Source organism: Notolepis coatsorum (assembly GCF_963971535.1).
Source record: "Notolepis coatsorum genome assembly, chromosome: 4".
Lineage (NCBI taxonomy): Eukaryota > Metazoa > Chordata > Actinopteri > Aulopiformes > Paralepididae > Notolepis > Notolepis coatsorum.
Window position 1 is genome coordinate 16422331 of NC_140168.1, and position 20570 is coordinate 16442900.

At 46.2% G+C, this 20570-nt stretch overlaps 2 protein-coding genes across 4 annotated transcripts in view; both read right to left on the minus strand.

Moving 5' to 3' along the window:
- Positions 1-3514, minus strand: part of orc2 (origin recognition complex, subunit 2) — a 22130-nt gene extending 18616 nt beyond the window's left edge. The window contains exon 1 of the mRNA XM_084313218.1: positions 3447-3514. Within this exon, the coding sequence (XP_084169344.1) occupies positions 3447-3456 (10 nt within the window). The 5' untranslated portion in view covers positions 3457-3514. The remainder of the gene's footprint in view (positions 1-3446) is intronic.
- The window catches only part of acsm3 (acyl-CoA synthetase medium chain family member 3), a 62386-nt gene continuing 45100 nt past the window's right edge, over positions 3285-20570 (minus strand). For 2 of the 3 annotated variants that reach the window (XM_084313216.1, XM_084313215.1), the window contains 9 exons: positions 17814-17970; positions 15739-15818; positions 15094-15217; positions 14432-14512; positions 12080-12181; positions 5633-5760; positions 4393-4492; positions 4098-4217; positions 3285-3660 (listed from right to left, as the gene is read on the minus strand). In XM_084313216.1, the coding sequence (XP_084169342.1) occupies positions 3574-3660; positions 4098-4217; positions 4393-4492; positions 5633-5760; positions 12080-12181; positions 14432-14512; positions 15094-15217; positions 15739-15818; positions 17814-17970 (979 nt within the window). In that variant the 3' untranslated portion in view covers positions 3285-3573. The remainder of the gene's footprint in view (positions 3661-4097; positions 4218-4392; positions 4493-5632; positions 5761-12079; positions 12182-14431; positions 14513-15093; positions 15218-15738; positions 15819-17813; positions 17971-20570) is intronic. The other variant, XM_084313217.1, reaches the window with a different exon arrangement.

A 20570-nucleotide genomic window follows, 5' to 3' on the forward strand; every position in this document is an offset into this window, starting at 1 on the left:
CATTTTTCCTAATAAGATTTTACTATTAACAAAGTATATTGTTTCATAACGTAACACACATTTAGTCTGTAGAACGTTTATATTTAAATCAGTTACATATTGTGTTGTAAGTATCATCCACTAGATCTGAGGTTCCATCTGTGACTTCCCCCCATTGTAGCCACCCAATGAAGAAAACAAAACTATTACAAGTATTACATCTAAGCGCTGAAAACAAGTAACCTGAATTTGCCCAAGAATAGAATAGAATAGATATAGAAATACTTTTATTATCCCGTGGGAAATTTGACACTGCAAATCGCTCAACATTTAAACATTTAGACAGGACAGGTCACGAATTAGAATAATAACACAAATCAAATCAAGTTGCCTAGGATAAGAGTAGAGTAAAATAGAATAAAAATGAAATGAAATAGGGGATCAATAAAGCAATACTATCTTAATTATAATTATTATTCAAATTGTGAAAACAAGGACAATTTGGTAGTGAATGTTGAAATCTGGGACATTTGAGTAGAGGGTAGATACATAGATACATATAGACAACAATCACAACTCCATGTTACGGGAGGGCACACAGGAAAACAGGGCATGAGTCAGTGAACAGGAAAAGCTAATAGGTAGAAGTGGGTTTTGAGCCTAGATTTGAAGGCATCCATCGAGGTGCCAAACAGCATTTTTTCAATTAAGGGTGAAGGGAATTTGACCAGAGGTGGCCAGCATCATGAAGAGATGAATAATTTTCCTCATAAATTGACTTAAGCCATTATTTGAAGGTGACGATATGTACTGTAGTGTAGGTTACACGATGCCACACGAAGAAGCCCACGATTATAGTTCAAGTTGAACCTGGACCTGGGCGTCACCCTTGACTCCACACTTTAATTTCACTCCCACATCAAATCCGTCACCAAGTCTGCCTTCTACCACCTCAGAAACATCTCCCGTCTCCGACCCTCACTCTCAGACTCTGTGGCTGAGACCCTGATCCACTCATTCATCAACTCCCGGTTGGACTACTGTAACGGAGTCCTGTTCGGTGTACCCAGCAAAGCCCTGGACAGGCTCCAGTATAATAATAATAATAATAATGGATTGGATTTATATAGCGCTCTTCGTGACACCCCAGGGTTCTCACTCACACCAAGCCCTGGCAGCACATCACCCCCACCCTCATCCACCTCCACTGGCTCCCAGTCAAGTTCTGAATCACCTTCAAACTCCTGCTCCTCACCTACAAGTCCCTCCATGCCCTCGCCCCCCGATACCTGTCTGATCTCCTCCACCAGCACACTCCATCCCGGAACCTACGATCCTCTGATCTAGGTCTCCTCTCCATCCCTCGCACCAGGTTACAGACTTTCGGGGACAGAGCCTTCAGCTTGGCATCCCCTACCCTCTGGAACTCTCTCCCCCCCCAAATCCGCAACGCCCCAACCCTGGACACCTTCAAAACTGCTCTAAAAACACACCTCTTCACCAAGGCTTTTCCCCATCAGTTAGTTTAGATTAGATCCATTATCCATTATCCCTTACCTTCCCTCATCCCATTTCCCCCCCCTATTTCCCTAGCCCTATTTTTTGTCCTGATGTGAAGCGACCTTGGGGTCTATGAAAGGCGCTATATAAATTCGATCTATTATTATTATTATTATTATTATTATTATTATTATTATTATTATTATTATTATTATTATTATTATTATTATTATGTAGCTTATGTGTTACATGACAGATACAAACGATGCAGACATACAGACCCCATGACACCATGCTGTCTTCGATAGAAGGAAGAGACCTCCTTTCCTCTGATCCCCGTCACCAAAGAGCACCAGTGGAAGTTACTACATTTACATTTAAGCCGACGCTTTTATCCAAAGCGACTTACAGATTGTGTACAAACAAACAAGCCAGCCAGGGACGCACATCCGGCGGTGGGCAACAATAAGTGGTATTGTTCGTCTAACAGCAGGCAAACTTAAGTGCTCCACTTGGGAGTGCAGAGCAAGCATAGACATTTCTTTGAATGGGTTTCATTTGTTGCTTATAGGGGTGTAAAGGTACACATATCCGTACCGAACCGAACCGTTTCAGTGTGTACCGTACCGTACCGAACGGCTGTGTAGGGTACCGACTACCGAATGATTACAACGGTATGTTAACCACTAACGACCGCTCACCGGGGGCTGTTTTTTTCACAATCTAATATAATAATTATTATAAAAAAATAATAATTACAAGTCGATTATTAATTTCAATATAGAATATTCGTTGACAGCCCTACAAGTACAATTAGTTACTGCACACTATATCACCCCTGAGTGGAACATGGAAAGCCAAACTTTCCCCCACTGTACCGAAAACCCATAGCGAACCGTGACTTCAAAACCGAGGTACGTACCGAACCGTGGTTTTTGTGTACCGTTACACCCCTAGTTGCTTATTATGATTATTATAATTATGTGGAACGCCACTCAATTGCATGGAAACATTGCGCTTTCCAATATAGCATGGCAGTCCCAGTGAAGCCGCTCGCTCCGAGCTGTTACCCGCGGCTGTGGTGTAAAAACAAAAGATATTGACATAAACAATGAATATGTATGTATAAGAATCAGTGATGAATGCAGTGTGTGGATGAGTGAAAAGTGAAAATAATAATAATAATAATAATAATAATAATAATAATAATAATAATAATAATAATAATAATAATAATAATAATAATAATAATGCATTTTATTTAAAGGCGCCTTTCTGAGCACCCAATGTCGCAGTACAGGGTTAAAAACAAATACAATTACACACAGTAAAAAACACAGTATTACAGAGTTACATAGGGGAGCAGTTATAATAAATGTATGGTGGTGCGGTGTGGTGTAAGTAGGAATATTATCATTCAATGGGTGGTGGATGTTCATAGGAGATGGAGAAGCAGAGGGAGAAGGTTAATGAGGGACACATGTATACAGGCAGCTCTCACTGACCAGGTGGCGTGTATATTTTCCCTAACGCACTTTCACTTCCGCGTTCGGGTTTCGCGATCTGATTGGCCACTGATGTTTCTCTCAGCACCAATCGCGCTACGCCTAGTTATGCCTCTAACAGCCTGCTAGCTAGCTAACGCCTAGTTCTATCACTGGTTAAGCTTGGCGACTCTTTCGAAGTTGGTTAAGGTTAGAGTTTGGAATCAGGGCTGGTGGTCTATCGCCCTGCTTTAAACCAAACTCTAACCTTAACCAACTTCGAAAGAGTCGCCAAGCTTAACCAGTGATAGAACTAGGCGTAATGCGATTGTCGCTGAGAGAAACGTCAGTGGCCAATCAGATCGCGGAACCCGAACGCGGATGTGAAAGTGCGTTATGGAAAATATACACGCGACCAGGTGAGTCTAATTGGGCTGACGAGCCCCCCACTCTACCACGCTCCCGGAGAGGCAGTAGACTCACCAGTCAGCATGCAGAGTGGGGGCCGTCACACTACAGAGGTTTTGATTCAGTACTATAGTTTTCACAGTTTCAATAATGCAGCTCTGTCAGCTTCAGGTCTGTCGTCGTTCCGTCTCAAGACACAGCTTCAGGTCTGTCCCCATTCTTTCTTCCGTAGCTCTACTCGTCTGATCTTACCACTGACCGTCTTGGGTAGCTGCTCCACAAACTCAACCTAAAAATGTATATATATAATATAAATATTGTTAACAATATAAATATTGTGCTACATTAGCATGGTTACTAAGTATATAAGATACTCAATAACACATTATTTTTAGGCACAAATAATGATTCAGAGTCAGACATGAAAGAGAGATACCAATTTCCTCTGTGGGTACGGACCAGCTAGCCTAGCTGTTGGCCAAAAACACCTCTCGCCAGAGTTTTAAGCTAGGCTAGTGGTCCATATCCGCTTCCATTCATTTGTGCTGTGCTAGGCTAGCTTGCAGCCGGATAGCGTTCTATATTGAACGCACAGAGAGGAAATTGATATCCATCTGCTTGCCTGACTAAATGCCTAGAAACGAATAAGGAAATAATATGTTCACAAATATATTTAACTGATCTATATTTCACTTGCAGCGTATGTGGTTCCCATATAGTTGTTACCTTGCGTGGATACTTGTATGGGGCCGTCACCTTCTTCACATGTGTCTGCAAGTCCTTCACAAGCTGCTCTTTGTCTTGAGATCTATACTCTGCTGTCAGCACAACAAACGCTTTCACAACCTGAAAAGGAAAGAAAAATACTGATCACCAATGTTTTTTCGTCCAAATTCATCGATAGTTCACACACCGTGATCTATATATACGGGAGTGGACTCACTGGAGTCTGTTAAGTATCTATTACCACAGACGAGTAATTTTGATAGTCGTAATCAATTCAGTGTCCTGCGGAGAGTACCTCTCCTCTGATTGGATCTGGACTGCTGACGACGGCTGATTCGGCCACGGCCGCGTGTTCTATCAGGGCGCTCTCCACTTCAAACGGACCAATCCGGTACCTGCGCCACATCACCAATCATAACCAATCAGTAATCATAATGAACACTTTATTTGTATAACACCTTTCATACAATAATTGCATCCCAAAGTGCTTCACAGCAGTAAAATTGGACATAAAGTTTGCATTAAATAGACAGAATAAAAGCAATGCAGAGAATAAGAAAAAGGGTAGAAGCAATGCAGGTAATAACAATACAAATATTAGTTTAACCCTTTCACTACCACACTACCAAAGGGTTAACCCTTTCACAACCACACTACAGAAGGTTAACCTTTCACTACCACACTACAGACGGTTAACCGTTCTTAGTGTATCTATCATTTATTATTATATTCTGCACCTCTGTAGTCATCTACCCCACCTAGCATCCAAAGGTTGGTAGTGCACGTTGAGAGTGGGGGGCGGGGACTTTTGGATCTCAGGTGGCTTAATGAGCAGGAAGAGAAGGCCTAGGTAGGCATGGTCAAAATGTTTGGTGAAGGTGCCAGGTTATACATTGTTCTTTAAACCACGTCAGTGTGAGAATTTAGTTATTTTTTTGAGTATTGTAATCTTTCTTTTGATGTTTTCTTTATATTCTTCAGATGCTTCAAATAAACCTATAATTTAATTCATAATACCTTGGATCTCGGTTTGGAGTTTTTTGGAATGTGCGTGTTGAAGACACTACCTGGTTGACCAACAAAGAAGCCATTACACTGTTGGTGTGGACAGGATTTGATAAACAGACAGGAGGGGTGACATTTTAGTTTTTTTGCTAATATACACGGTACACTCACCTTAACACCCACTTTACTCACTTTAGACACTTTAACACACTTTATATTTATTAGTAAAGAGATTTGCACTACAATTCATACCTCATTGCACCTTACCCTAAGTTTGTACCTCATCCCATTTCTGCATTGTACCTCACTGTTACTCTTTTTACTCTGTATTGTATATATGTATATTGACTGAACACTTTATTTTACATACTTTTGACTTTCTATTTTATACTTTTTATCTATTACTGTATGAAGCACACTCCCAGGGGCTCATACAGAAAAAAAGCATTTCATGATAAAGTATTCTGTATTTTACTATGACAATTAATAAACAAACTTAAACTAATATATAAGTCACACAGCTGCCGCACCCGGCGGAGAGGATGACATCGTCAGCTCGTCCCACGAACCACAGGTAGTCGTCCTCGTCCATGAGCCCTCTGTCCCCCGTCAGGTAGAAGTCTCCCCTGTAGCACCCCGCCGTCTTCTCTGGGTCGCCCTGGGGGGGGGGGGGGGGGGGGGGGGGGTGTTTAGGTAGAAAGCACGTTAACCCTTCCACTACCACAGTACCAAAGGGTTAACCCTCTCACTGCCATACTACAAAATGGTTAACCCTTTCACTACGACAATACAGAAGGTTAACTCTCGCTGCCACACGACAAAGGGTTAACCCTTTCACTACCACATTACAGACGGTTAACGGGGGGGGGCAGTGTGTGTGTTTAGGTAGAAAGCATGTTAACCCTTCCACTACCACACTACCAAAGGGTTAACCCTCTCACTGCCACACTACCAAAGGGTTAACCCTTTCACTACCAAAGGGTTAACCCTTTCACTGCGACAATACAGAAGGTTAACTCTCACTGCCACACTACCAAATGGTTAACCCTTTCACTGCGACAATACAGAAGGTTAACTCTCGCTGCCACACGACAAAGGGTTAACCCTTTCACTACCACACTACAGAAGGTTAACCCTTTCACTACCACACTACAGACGGTTAACGGGGGGGGGCAGTGTGTGTGTTTAGGTAGAAAGCACGTTAACCCTTCCACTACCACACTACCAAAGGGTTAACCCTCTCACTGCCACACTACCAAAGGGTTAACCCTTTCACTACCAAAGGGTTAACCCTTTCACTGCGACAATACAGAAGGTTAACTCTCACTGCCACACTACAAAATGGTTAACCCTTTCACTGCGACAATACAGAAGGTTAACTCTCACTGCCACACAACAAAGGGTTAACCCTTTCACTACCACACTACATAAGGTTAACCCTTTCACTACAGACAGTTCTATTTCATTATGGCTCCGCTCAGCGTCAGTCTGCACGCACTTCACTTCGTGCACGAGCACTGAATAAAAAATTCCACAATGTACCTTTACATCCCAACATTCGTCTGGCCACACCCCTATCCGCTTACCTTCATAAGCAGGTGTGTGGTCACCTACTCGCCTCCTTCTTCACTTTCACCACAAGGAAGTGCCTTCGGTAGATCCCACACTTGACAAGGTTGTTAGCTGAAGAAAGTTGAGACGTGTTTAAATTTTTTCTTGCTTTTTTCTTCTCTCATATATTTCGAAAGAAAAAAGCTAAGTCATAATGTCTACTTCGGAGGGTCGCGCTCGCAACGCCACTCTTCACCAGTGGTTCTCCATCGCCGCCTCTGTCGTGCATCTTGGAGCGGGGTTGAGGCCTCTCTCGTGGTCGGCAGCCACGCCCGGTAGGCGTCCGATGGGTAGTTTGCCTCTCCAAGGAGCTGGTGCACCAGTGCCGTCTCCTGTGCGATGGCCTGGTTCCGGCTCTGGTTCCTCTGCTTCCGGGGAGTCGTCCGCTGTTGGGCGGCCGGCTCCTTTGGTTGCGGGGGATTTGAGACGCAAACTTTTTGCGTCAGCTCGCTCCCGTCGCAAGATGGTGGCTTGCAGACACGAACGGCCTGGTTTTGGTGAGTTACTGGAGCCGGATGAGGATGCGTCTGTCTCTACATGGCCGATGGAAACAGAGGACTACATGATAGAGGCGGACGGGTTCTTGTTTGAAGGCCCGGTGGAGACGTGTCTCCCGCCCGTCCAGGTAACACTGGAGGGGGGTGAGATGTCTCCTTGGGGTTCCTCGTCCGCGGATGTTGGGTTAGAACCTCCGACTCGGCGGCGGGATGCCCTGCTATCAGCCACATCAGAATGTGGCTCCTTGACCAGTAGTCTGCTGCATGTGAGGGACGCGGGCTCGGAGGAGGAAAGTAAGCAGGGGGAACTGCGTGCTTTGTTCCCCGAGCTCATGGTGGCGGCGGCAGTCGCAAACGGCGTGCCGCTGCCGCAGCCACTGCCTGTTCCTGTCCCTGACGATCTCATAGGTCATCTATTGCAACGTCGCCCGGTGAGAGGGGTGGACGTTGTCTACCCATTTTCCCCCTCAATGGCAGCCTACGTCCGTCAGGGCCAAGTGGTCTCCCACATCATGGGCCTTACTCCCGCCTACGTGCAAGTCACGCGGGTGGCGGGTTTGGTAGACGGCATGAAGGAGGGCGTGCCACGGCTTGATAGGCCGATGGCGGCGCTCCTTTGTCCTGAGGTGGTGTGGGAGCCGTTACGGAAGCCGGTTCCCCAAGGGAAATCGGCGAGGCGGTTGGCATTTTGGAGCGACCAGTCATTTATCACCGGAACACAATCTCTAGCTGCCACTTCTAACATCGCGCAGCTGGCGAGATTCATGTCCGGGATATTGACGGGCGGCACAGAGCTGACTGATTTACAGCATGATCAGCTCGCCCAGTCGGCAGGAGCCATCCTGCATCTGATTCAGCCGCAGGCTATAGCCGCTGGGAAAGTGCGCGCCCTGGCCACTCTGATCCAGCGCCACCTTTGGCTGGAGCAGGCGCGTGTGCCGGAGAAGAAGAGGACTCCCCTTCTGACGGCACCCCTCTCCGAGGCTGGACTATTCGGGTCGGCACTGCAGCTGATGACCTCAACCTGCAGGGAGATGCAGGAGGAGCGCTCCGTGCTCCAGCCTCATTTCCCCCCGCCCGATGTTGCCGGTGGAGTCAGACGGCCGCTGCGTCGTCGAGGTTCCTCCTCCGTGGCCGCCGCTGCTACCACCGCCACTGCTGGACCTTCGGCAAAGAAGGCCAGGAGGACAGAGGGCGCCTCCGCCACTGCAGCCGGCCCATCTACGCCCGGAGGTGACGGTAGGGATCGTCGAGACCAGCCGCCGATCGTTTACCGTCCCTCCGGGGCTCCACGGGGTGGGAAGCCCCGAGCGGCTCGTGGCAGGCGTCGCTAACTTCATTGACTTTTTCCCTCTGTGGTCCCCCCCTGTTCCCTTCCCGGCCCCTCTATGATTTTTGTTCGAAAATAAAGAGTCCCTCCTAAAGGGGGACTGTATTTTTTGTTAACAAACTGTGTGTTTATTCACCAAACATATGATGGGGATGCAACGTGTGAATCTTTCACTAGTATGGGTTTGATAGGAGGGCTAAACGTTACTTTCATGTTAGAGCTTAAGCAAGGCCTGGGTTTCATGTTAGAGCTTAAGCAAGGCAAGGGTTTTTTTCTGCCTCGACCTGAATCTTCACATAAAGGTAGAGGTTAGTTGTGTGCTCTGTTGCTTAAACAGTGATATTGAGCTGCAACACTATTGTGTTGGTTTGCAGTAATGCTCGTATGAAAACGTATCACGGCTCAGCCACTCTCTCTCTCTATCAGATTCTTCTGTGTCTTGCAACATAGATACGGGTGTCGGGTTCACACATACACAACTTGGCCTTGCTATAAACCCTGTTCACAGATGTGTCTGTGGCTAGCGGGCATTGAATTAGCTTGCGCTATTCATTGGCATTGCTACTGAAGGTATCATATGGCTGTTGTTGTTGTCATATGCAAGGGTTGGGCTTGCGAGGGGGTACCGGATAAACCCCTCCTTCCCTCTTCTGATTGGTCAGGGGGTTCTGGGACTTTCGAACTTTCATTCGGTCAGGGTCAAGCTGTTAGGCAGCTTGGCACGGGGGGGGGGAAGGGTTTCCCAGACTCCGCACCTATCACAGGCGATTGAGTCTTGGGTTTCCCCCCGTCATAGCAAACGTCACTAGGCACGTTTCTATTGGACGGCGGCTTCCGTGAGTTTAGACCCGTATGTAGGGTCTGTTGTTGTCAAGTTGTCGGGGCAGAGCGTAGGAATTTACTGTTCTACTACGCTCGATATACGTGTAACTTGAGTCGGTTGGTCACATGACTCAATGTTACCGTGACTTTTCAATCTATGGCTCACGTGGGAAGTCTCGCTGAGGAGTTCCGTCTCTCCTTTGTAGTGAGGGTGGCGGGATGTAAAAATGTAAAAAAAAATTACCCTCGGCTACGTCACGTGGGATTCATGTCAGTCTGTGTTTCTTTCTTTTTTAATAAAAAAGAGTGGAGAATATGAAGCACAACAACCTTCTTGTCGTTCTCCCAGGCACGTTGAAGGATCAATGTGGGGTCTGGTTAGACTGTCCATTGATATGTTTTGGGTCCCGACGCATACATAGTGCTGGCTCTGGGTGTTTCTGTTAAGAATCATGCAGGAGGCTAGTACGCCTTGGTTGCTTGTTATTAAAACAGCGTTTTTATAGGGCAACTGGGATGGGGGATTTTTTCCTCTTCCGAGAGCCTGTTACTGGGTCTCGACGGATTCTCGTTCATATCTGGGGGATGTTAACGGAATAGATCAGAACATAGGTAGAGGGGTCTCACGCCCTTGGGGTGGGCCACTGAGCGCGGTATAAATAGGACCGTCTGGGTGGCGCCCTCTTTTCATGTTTTAGATCAACACGCATTCCTGCCCCCTCTCCTGGAGTGGGCATGTCGGCGTGGTTAGGGCACGGGACTGGTTCTGGTCACGCTGGTCCAGGTCAGTTAACCCATTGTCCGCCGGGGATGCAGATCTGCTGTTCTGGTACCCTGAGGGACTTGTGCTTTTTTCAGGGGGAAAAATGCCGGGTCGGGCCGGGTGTTATGGGATTAGGCGTTATGGAGACCCTTTGTTGGGTACACGTTGTACCTGGCACTATTATAAGGGGCTGGTTCTCCTTTCTTTCGCTCCTCTCTCACGCATGGCCAAGAGGGGGCTGTTGGGGTGGTCTTCTGGACCTCCTCTGGTAACCCTGTATGCTTCCCAAGCCGCCGGGCCCGGTCCGAAGTAATGTTTCGTTGAAACCGTAGGCCTGAGATAACCCTTTTTTCTTGAGGGGTTATAGGAACAACCACTGTATGTGGTACCAAGAGGGTGGTTGATTCCCTGGTGTGTTGGAGCGGAGTCAACTCCCGGGTTACCCGGTTGAGTGTGCCCCTGCACGTTCATGACGTCTGCCAATCGTGTCAGCCTTCTCTGCCTCGACCCCTCTGGGTGGTTTTTTTTTGATGGAGGCTTTGTCATGGTGTGCAACAGTGCCAGCATACGCCCTTTCCGCCGGGGGGCTGTTTTCAGTTGACCCCTTTGGCGCCTGTCTCGTCCGCAGTGCTCCAGGCTCGGGTCTACAGCCTGCTGCCTGGTTTCCCCGGTGCACTACCTGCTTCCGTTGGTTAACCTTTTGAGTGCTTTACGGCCATGCTGACTGCCTGTGTTGCAGGGTCAGTGTGCCAGGCGGTGTACTATTGGGGGGAAAGGGCCCGCTCTTGGAGGGGCCCTATCCGAATACGCTGGCGATGTGGGGGGCGGTGTCACTAAGTGACCGCCTGGTGGGGTCTTGATGCCTGGCGTCATTGACCTCTCCAGGCTCCCTTTTTCCAGGGGACCCAGTCCCTTCAGTGGGTCTGGGTCTTCCTTCGCGCTCCGCTGCTACGGCCTTGCCACAGGGTTGAGTTTGCTCTTGACCCCGTGATTTTGGGGGCAGTAACGAGGGTTGTTCCTTCCGTTCGTTCCCTGGTGGCATGCGGGTTGTGCGTGTGCGTAGTCGTGGGGTCAAGCCACGGTCTGCTCACCCTGTGCGTTGAGTTGCTTGAGTTCCTCTTCGCACGGTCGGATCCGTCTCCCTCCCGTCCTCCAATAGGGAGGGTATCCCTCCATTAGGGAGGGTCGGGGGGCTCGGTCCTCCCCGGTCTGATGGTTGTGGGGGGCCTCAGCGGGGTACATTTGTCGAGCTTCTGGCTTCCGCTCAGCTCCTCTTGTGCAGACTGACACTGAGCGGAGCCATAATGAAATAGAACGTAAGGTTATGTATATAACCAAGTTCTATGAATTATGGTGACGCTCAGCGTCAGGACGCCACTGCGGCCCTTGATCTCACCTTGTGGTGAAAGTTTGGGAAGGAGGCGAGTAGGTGACCACACACCTGCTTATGAAGGTAAGCGGATAGGGGTGTGGCCAGACGAATGTTGGGATGTAAAGGTACATTGTCGAATTTTTTATTCAGTGCTCGTGCACGAAGTGAAGTGCGTGCAGACTGACGCTGAGCGTCACCATAATTCATAGAACTTGGTTATATACATAACCTTACGTTAACGGGGGGGGGGGGGGGGGCAGTGTGTGTGTTTAGGTAGAAAGCACGTTAACCCTTCCACTACCACACTACCAAAGGGTTAACCCTTTCCCTGCCACACTACCAAAGGGTTAACCCTTTCACTACCACACTACAGACGGTTGTAGTGAAGGGGTTAAGCTTCTGTAGTGTGGTAGTGAAAGGGTTAAAGTTTATCAGTCAACAGCCTCGACGCTTCAAAGGCTTTTGAATTGTGTAACATACGAGCGGGTGAGTCCGTTTTATTATCGTCACTTACGTAGTAAAGTATTTTCCCCCGCGTTGCCTCTCGCTCTGCTACTACAATGTCCTTGTCGTCGTACTCACTGTGTATTCAGTGAAGAGAGAGAAGGGCTTGTGCGGCTTCACTCTGATGCCCAGGTTACCCTCCACTCCTTTAGCCACGACAGCACCCTGCTCATCCACAACCTGAGAGAAAGAAATACCAGAAATGATCTTTAAATAAATTAGCTTCAGATACGTGTATATATATACACACCTATATAAGGAGCTTCTATCCCCAGGCCATCAGGATGCACAATGACACTATGTAACAACCCATCATCTACACTCACTGCACACACATCCACACACTCACTTTAAATAAACACTCACCTTAACACCCACTTTACTCACTTTAACACACTTTATATTGATTGGTAAAGAGATTTGCACTACAATTCATACCTCATTGCACCTTACCCTAAGTTTGTACCTCATCCCATTTCTGCATTGTACCTCACTGTTACTCTTTTGACTCTGTATTGTATATTGTATATAACTATATATGTATATTAGGGCGGCTACGTGGCGTAGTGGGCAAGGCGCTCGCCACAAAATCTGGAGACGCTGGGCTTGCCTGTTCGAGCCCAGCGCTCCACATTTGCTTTCAGTTTAGCTGGTCGTCCGTACTAATACACATTGGCCGTATTAGGGGGTGGGAAACTGATGGGTGGGGATCGGTCGTTGTGGACAGCGACTCCTACAGGTCGGTTGGTGCGCCTGCGCAGTATAATCAGGAAGTGTCGGGGGCAGCGTGAGCCTCCCACGCGTTACTCCTCGCCACTGAGAGATCGAGCTGCGCAGGTGGAAAGATGCGACTGCTGTTACCTCAAGTACCGGAGGGGACTTGTGCTATGTATGACTTAGTCCACATTGCAGCCGGCTTGTGGGAGGCAAGAAACAGCGTTCATGACAGGGGAGGGTTGAATTGGATGATACGAAATTGGGATGGGAGAAAATATAGAAAATGGGAGAAAAAGTGGATAAAAAAAAAACTATATATGTATATTGACTGTAATCTCCGCTGCGCCACCCAGCCGCCACTGTGATTATGTGATTTATGATTATGTATATGTGTGCGTGTGCCTGCCTATACGGTGCTTATACATGTATGGGCTTTGATTTGTCCCTGTTTTTTTTATTTTTATAGATGCACGAATGCCTAGTGAGTGAATGTACAGAATGTTTTAAACTGTTTTATATTAGCTTTAACACATTCCCCGCCATTGGTTATACCCATCAATATACCCAGTCTGCCATCACTGTAAGCCTATGGAGATGTTCACCTTCTTTGCAGGGCTATAACTTTTTAAATTGTATTGCTATATTGACATTACTATGACCCATTCAACATCGATTATCTATCGTTCAGGATGTGGGAACGTTATACTTTTTCATTCATACATTCATACAAAAATATCTTCTAGAATATAGAAGTATGTTTTTATCGTTTTCTGCAGTAATTCCTAGAACGTGAGTTATAGGCCTAAAGGCATATATAGATTATCGATTGGCGTTTCTTCCCTATACACGCTATATAAAGAAATTCAACTGTATATGATCGGTATACGTTATGCTTCATCATGTGTGGAGGAAAGGGGGGGGGTTGTTTATAATTCCCCGATCATCAGTAAATGCTTTATGTAGGTTGGGTGATATATTGATCAGATGGTTTGCAAACAAGGAAACGCACAATTGGGTTGAAAATAACGTTATATTCCTCTTACCGTGGGTCAAAGAGACTGGTGGTGAAAGATCCCAGGTATACGTTTAGAAAGCGATCCATTATGTACATTGTGTCTGTCGGGAGTCATGCAATGATATCTGACGGCCGGATGAGTTTAATCGACGCACATCAGCCATATCCTGTAGGTGAGTGTAACTCGCCCGACCATCCACCAGGCGGCGGTATTGAGCCGTCGTTGCCGTCACCTATAGGGTCCAGCTGCAGCGTTGCGGCTGTATATATGAATTATGAATGCCATGGCGAAAAAATTAAATATTGATCTCAATAACGCTGTACAGCGAGGTCTGGCGCTCAATGCATGGCGGCCAATAACGCTGTACAGCGTTTTTGGCGGGGAAAGTGTTAATGTCCTCTATTTTTCTGTTTCTTTCTGGCTTAAACATCTAGCCCAGGGACTACAACTGAAAACTAGCAACCCTGCTAATGTTGGCATATTTACAGTTTTTAATTTGTATTAATAAAAAAATTTAGAACTGTTGATTGATATGCACTGTCCCATTATCAAATACACTGAGTAAACTAAACTACACAAGTGTAAGTTGCTTTGGATAAAAGCGTCGGCTGAACGACAATGTAAATAAGTAATAACGATACTCGTCTTACTTTCTGAGAAGCTGTGGTGTGTGTGTAGTTATGTTATTGCAGTTCACCTGCACGTCGTAAGCCGGGGAGGCCTTTCCAAAAGATCCAGGTTTGATCTTCATCCCTTTGAAGGTCCCAGCGATCAGAACCTACAGGTAGAACCGGAGAAAGCTGTTCAGTGTGGAGTATCCTGCTTTTAAAACCCGTTCATAGGGAAGTAGTAGTAGCACAGTAGTAGTAGTTTTATTCAGTCATTACACACACACAATACAATATGCACAATCATTTTACAATATTTGATTTGACAGTGACTGAAAAGGGACAGACTGAAGCATAATGCGTATACATGCCTGTCCTATATTCTTAACAAAATTAAGACTCAAAAACAGTATTCTAAAAGAAATTAACGAAAGAAAATAAAGTATTATTCACCTTTGTAGTTTTCAAAAATAGCTTTACAAACCATTTTCTTAAAAACCAAAAGCGAATGACTCATTCTTAACTTAATTTCAGCATTGTTCCACAAGTTAACCCCGACAATAGAAATACGCCTTTCTTAGCTTTTTGGACAGTAAATTTACAAATGTCTCTCAAATCATATTTTCTTTCATGTATTGAAGAAAACCTTTGCACACACCGTCCCGGGAGTAACTTTGCTTTTAGCTCTGTACATTATTTGCATAATTCTATAATAAACCAAATAAATAAAATTTCATAACATGAGACTCGCCGTTTCCGTCTGTCCGTATCCCTCGTAGATGTCCAGACCTGTCGCCTCCCTCCACCTGCCCATCACCTCGGGGTTGATGGGTTCACCGGCACACAGGCAATGCTGCAATGACTTGAACTTATATCTGATGGAACATGAAAAACAAAACATAAGAAAAAAAAAAAAAAAAACAGGCCATTGAATGAATTACTTTATTTGACAATATATAATAATAACACGTGGCAGAAGCACAGTCAGGAAATACTGCCAAGGATGAAACACAAAAAAGCTCAGAGCTTATTTCCATTGTGGTCCTTGTAGGGGGGGGGGGGGTAGGCGAAGGAGATGCTTAGACATGCATCATACAGACATGACATCACAACACATCACATATACATAACATAGATGCATAAAAACATGTAAGGGTGCCTTTTAGCTGAGTATCTGGGTTAATTATAGTCCCTTTTGAGCCATGTCTTTAGGCTGGACTTGAATCTAACAGCACTGATTACAATTTTCAGGTCGCTGGGCAGACTGTTCCAAAAAGACAGCTGCAGAATATAAAAATGACTCCTTCAGCTCACTTGCTCTCGACTTTGAACTATAGCAGAAAGGAAGGATCTGTACCCAAATCATACTTCAAATGAGATGGAATAATAAACGTACTTGGACATGTCCTCCTGGACAAGCATGCGATAGGCAGTCGGGGCAGTGCAGAATGTCGATATAGGATAGTTGGAGAGAGTCTGTAATGAAAAGCAGCACCAATACGTCTGACCAGAGCCTGTATTTATCAAACCTTAGGAGCACGAGTACTAAGATAAGATAAAATATTCCTTTATTGATCCCCTTGGGGAAATTCAGGCATCATAGCAGCATGGGGGAGGGGGAGGGGGAGGGGAGGTACAGGTAGTAAAAACAAGCAGTGTAAACAATAAAACAAGTCAATATAATTAACTAACTAAAACTGAAATATACAGTATTCACTATTCACAGTATCACAGTATTACATACGGTGCAGTATGCATAAGGTAGTGTTATTGTCCTTTTTAGGTTCCTAGTAGTTGTAGTTGGATGTCTGGCAGCAGTCCCTGCCCACTGTTGTGGAGCCTGATGGCCGCTGGTATGAAGGACTGTCCGAGGCGGTTAGTTGAGTGTCGGGGGGGTATGAGTCTGTGACTGAACGTGCTTCTCATCTTGACTAGCTTGTCGTAGAGGGGGTGGGGGGGATTCTCCAGGATAGCAGCCAGCTTCCTTCTCATCCCCCTCTCTGCCATCACCTCTAGTCTGACCAGCTCGACTCCCACCACGGAGCTAGCCTTCCTCACCAGCTTGTTGAGTTTGTTGGTGTCCCTTGAGTTGATGTAGCCCCCCCCAGCATGCCACAGCATAGAAGAGGACGCTGGCCACTACAGACTGGTAGAATGATTGCAGCAGTCTATTGCAAACATTGAAGGACCTGAGTCTCCTCAGGAAAAACAGCCTGTTCTGTCCCTTCCTGTAGAGAGGGCCTCTGTGTTGTCCGACCAGTCCAGTTTATTGTTCAGGTGTACCCCAAGGAACTTATATGACTCCACCACCTCCACCTCCATCTCCCCTCGGGGATAAATAAAGGTTTTCAATTAAATTAAATTCCCTTCGGATAGTGATGGGAATCGGGGGGGCCTCTTCTTGCCCCTCCGGAAGTCCACCACCACCTCCTTGGTTTTACTGGTGTTGAGTTGGAGGTGGTTGCTGTCGCTCCACCCCACAAAGCTCTCCACCAGGGCTCTATACTCCTCCTCATCGTTGTCGGTGATATAGCTTACTGACCTATAGGATCAGACTGCTCAGGTTACATTACCATATATACACCTCACTATGACACCAGTCCTACTTTGAGTTCATATACATTTCAGTTCAGTCACTTTATTATCCCAGAAACTTGACTTGCAGTCAGGGGCACAAGATAAAAACAAACACAAGTACAACATTTTTCCTGGACATACAGTATATAATATATACATACAGTATACAGTACAGGACAACAACAACAACTACAGTAGATTCAAGAGGTTTATTTATCACATACATACCAGGGCATACAGTGAAATGCGGGTGGCCATGCCCCCTTCGATTGTGCAAGAATACAATAGTAAATAAAATAAGTAGCTTGGCTGGTCGTTCATACTAATACAATTGGCAGTATTAGGGGGTGGGAAGCTGGTGGGTGGGGATCGGACGTTGTGGACAGCGACTCCTACAGGTCGGTTGGTGCGCCTGCGCAGTAGAATCAGGAAGCGACGGGGGCGGCGCATTGTGTTAATTCCACGAAAAGATATATGTAATGTTAATTACCTGAAATTATTCCGTTTTGGGGGGGGGGGGGGGGGGGGGGGGGGCGCATATATCGGTATCGGAAATTAAGAGTTGGACAATATCGGTATATCTGATATCGGTAAAAAAAAAAGCCAATATCGAACATCCCTAACAAGGACCCACCTCTAGCACTGTGGAGCTATGGAAGCGGGGCGTGTGATGGAGGAGGACCCACCTCTAGCACTGTGGAGCTATGGAAGCGGGGCATGTGATGGAGGAGGACCCACCTCTAGCACTGTGGAGCTATGGAAGCGGGCCGTGTGATGGAGGAGGACCCACCTCTAGCACTGTGGAGCTATGGAAGCGGGGCGTGTGATGGAGGAGGACCCACCTCTAGCACTGTGGAGCTATGGAAGCGGGGCGTGTGATGGAGGAGGACCCACCTCTAGCACTGTGGAGCTATGGAAGCGGGGCATGTGATGGACGAAGACACAGGCTCCCTGGATCCAGGGGGCGAACACACTGCTCCAGGCCGACTTGGCCCACCCTGTGTCTGAGGTGTTCCACATCACATCCTGGTCCACTAGGTCCAACCAGTACCTTCAGAGAGAGAGAGAGAGAGAGAGAGAGAGACACACACACACACACACACACACACACACACACACACACACACACACACACACACACACACACACACACACACACACACACACACACACACACACACACACACACACACACACACACACACACACACACACACACACACACACACACACACAGAAAGGGGAAAAGAGAGAGAGAGATACAGAGAAAAAGAAAGAGAGAGAGAGAGAGAGAGAGAGACAGAATAGTTGTGGTGGTCATCACTGGTTGTTATTACACAGCAAATGTCAGTGTTTCACATTTTATTTATTTATGACATTTTTTATTTAACCAGGCAAATCAATTAAGAACAAATTCTTATTTACAATGATGGCCTGGCAAGAGACAACGCCTCTTGAAGGAAGGGGGGCAAGACTGGACACTCTGGCACAATAGAAGGCATGTTGTTTCCAGTGATAACACGTGTCTCTCCACAATGCATAGTAACATGTGGGTCTCAAGTAAAAGTCAGAGTGTTACAAAGGATCAGATTAAACCGAATATATATATTTATTGATTGATATATATTGCATAATATTTGTATATCGTTTGATATCCCTTGTATATTCCTTGTACATATACACGGAATATCCCTTTAGCCTAGTACAGACCATAATATTTCATTCTCCTATTGGACAGCGGTCCACAGGCGCCAAGGCCATGCCTCCAAAGTCAGGTTCAAAGTCACCGCCGGGGACATGCCTGGACAAGAACGGTATTGCGCAAAGATATGAGACAGGAATAAAGCTGGTACTAGTTTATTCACCTAAGCGTATAAATACGGCGCAGGTGAATACAGAAGCACTTAGTCAGAAGTCTTAGTAACTAAAGTTGAAGCATCTTGACCGGCAACATCACCTCCTGGTTTGGGAATAGCACTGCAAAAGACCAAAGCAGACTACAAAGAGTGACACGTTCAGCCGAACGCACAATTGGAGGGGGGCTCCCCACTCTCCAGAACATTTACAACAAGCGTTGCAAGGGGAAGGCTAAGAGAATTATTAAGGACTCGAGCCACCCGAACAACTGCCTCTTTGAACTGCTGCCGTCAGGCAAGCGACACAGGAGTCTCAAGGCGAGCACAGAAAGACTCAGAAGTAGCTTCTATCCCCAGGCCATCAGGCTGCTAAACGAACAATGAATGAACACTACACAACAACAACCACCAAACACACATAGCACACACATCCACACGCACACACTCACTTTAAACAAACACACTGTAGCACCCACTACACACACTTTATAGCACACACCCACTTTAAACAAACACACTGTAGCACCCACTCCCCACACTTTATATTTATGGATGAAGGATTGCACTACAACTCGTACACCTTACTGTAAATTGTACCTAAAATTGTACCTCATCCCACTTCTGCTTTGCACTAGATAGTACTGTACATTAGTACACTGCATAGTATTGTGTATTGTATATTATATGGTAACTCAGAACATTGTACATATGTCTATACCGAACAACTGTGACCTCATTCTTCTTCTAAATTCATGCTATATTATATTATGTTATTATGTTATTTGATACTATCTTGTCTAGCACAGTCTCTGGAGCGTAACAGTAAGAAGCATTTTGTATGAAAGTATTCTGTACTTCTGTATGACAACTATTAAAGAACTTGAACTTGAACTTGAACTTGAAGCCTCACCCACGATACTCCGTGCGGTGAAGTATGGCCTGTTTGGCCCCAAATAGAGCATTGAGACCGCGTGCGAATTAATAACTGAATTGTCACAGTTTAACGCTGTACCGTCGAGTGCGACCTATTCTATTAAGTCAGTAATAGTCTATTTGTGTATAGTGTATCGTGCGGCTAAAGTTCTACAGTGACCAGCATCACCAACGTTTTCCTCGTATCAGCTAGAGTATCCAGGCTGGGCTGCTTATCATGGCGCTTTCACCCGAGGAGCCCTAGACGAGGACCGTGTGGACATGTACACTGGATTATCTACCCGACGACTGCATAGCCCTTTTCGGCTGGATTATATTTGCTTTTGGTCCTGTAATTAATGGAGCGGAGAATCGCCGACACCCACAAGTGTGTGGGATTTACCCTGTGAGGAGCCACGTCGAGTCTGCCCCTCAGAAGCCTGAGGCAGGCTAGCTTTCTTCCATGTGGAGCTACATGCTACGGAGAACAGCTGTATTCGTCTGTGGATCAAGATCTTATTGCACCGTCTCCTGTACTCGGAGTCTCCTTATCATCGTTGACCCAGACTCTACTACCGACAGATCCTCTACCCTTGCTGGCTTACAACCGGGGGGACCCTTCCAGTATCTCCCGCTATATTACTAGTGTACCATAGATATAATTCCCTAAGATTCAGGTTGTATGATTACCTCCTGCGTAATATGAGAATGGGCATTCGTTATTGATTTGCCTACGCACATTCCTTTGCCTTATAAGCGCATTCAAAGTGAAGTAAAGTAAAGTATATTATGTACCTTTTGCTGCAATAAATACTTAAATACAGCTTTGTGTGGAACCGATTCATTGTGGGGAAGTGTTCATCATTAGATACCTGTGTACTGT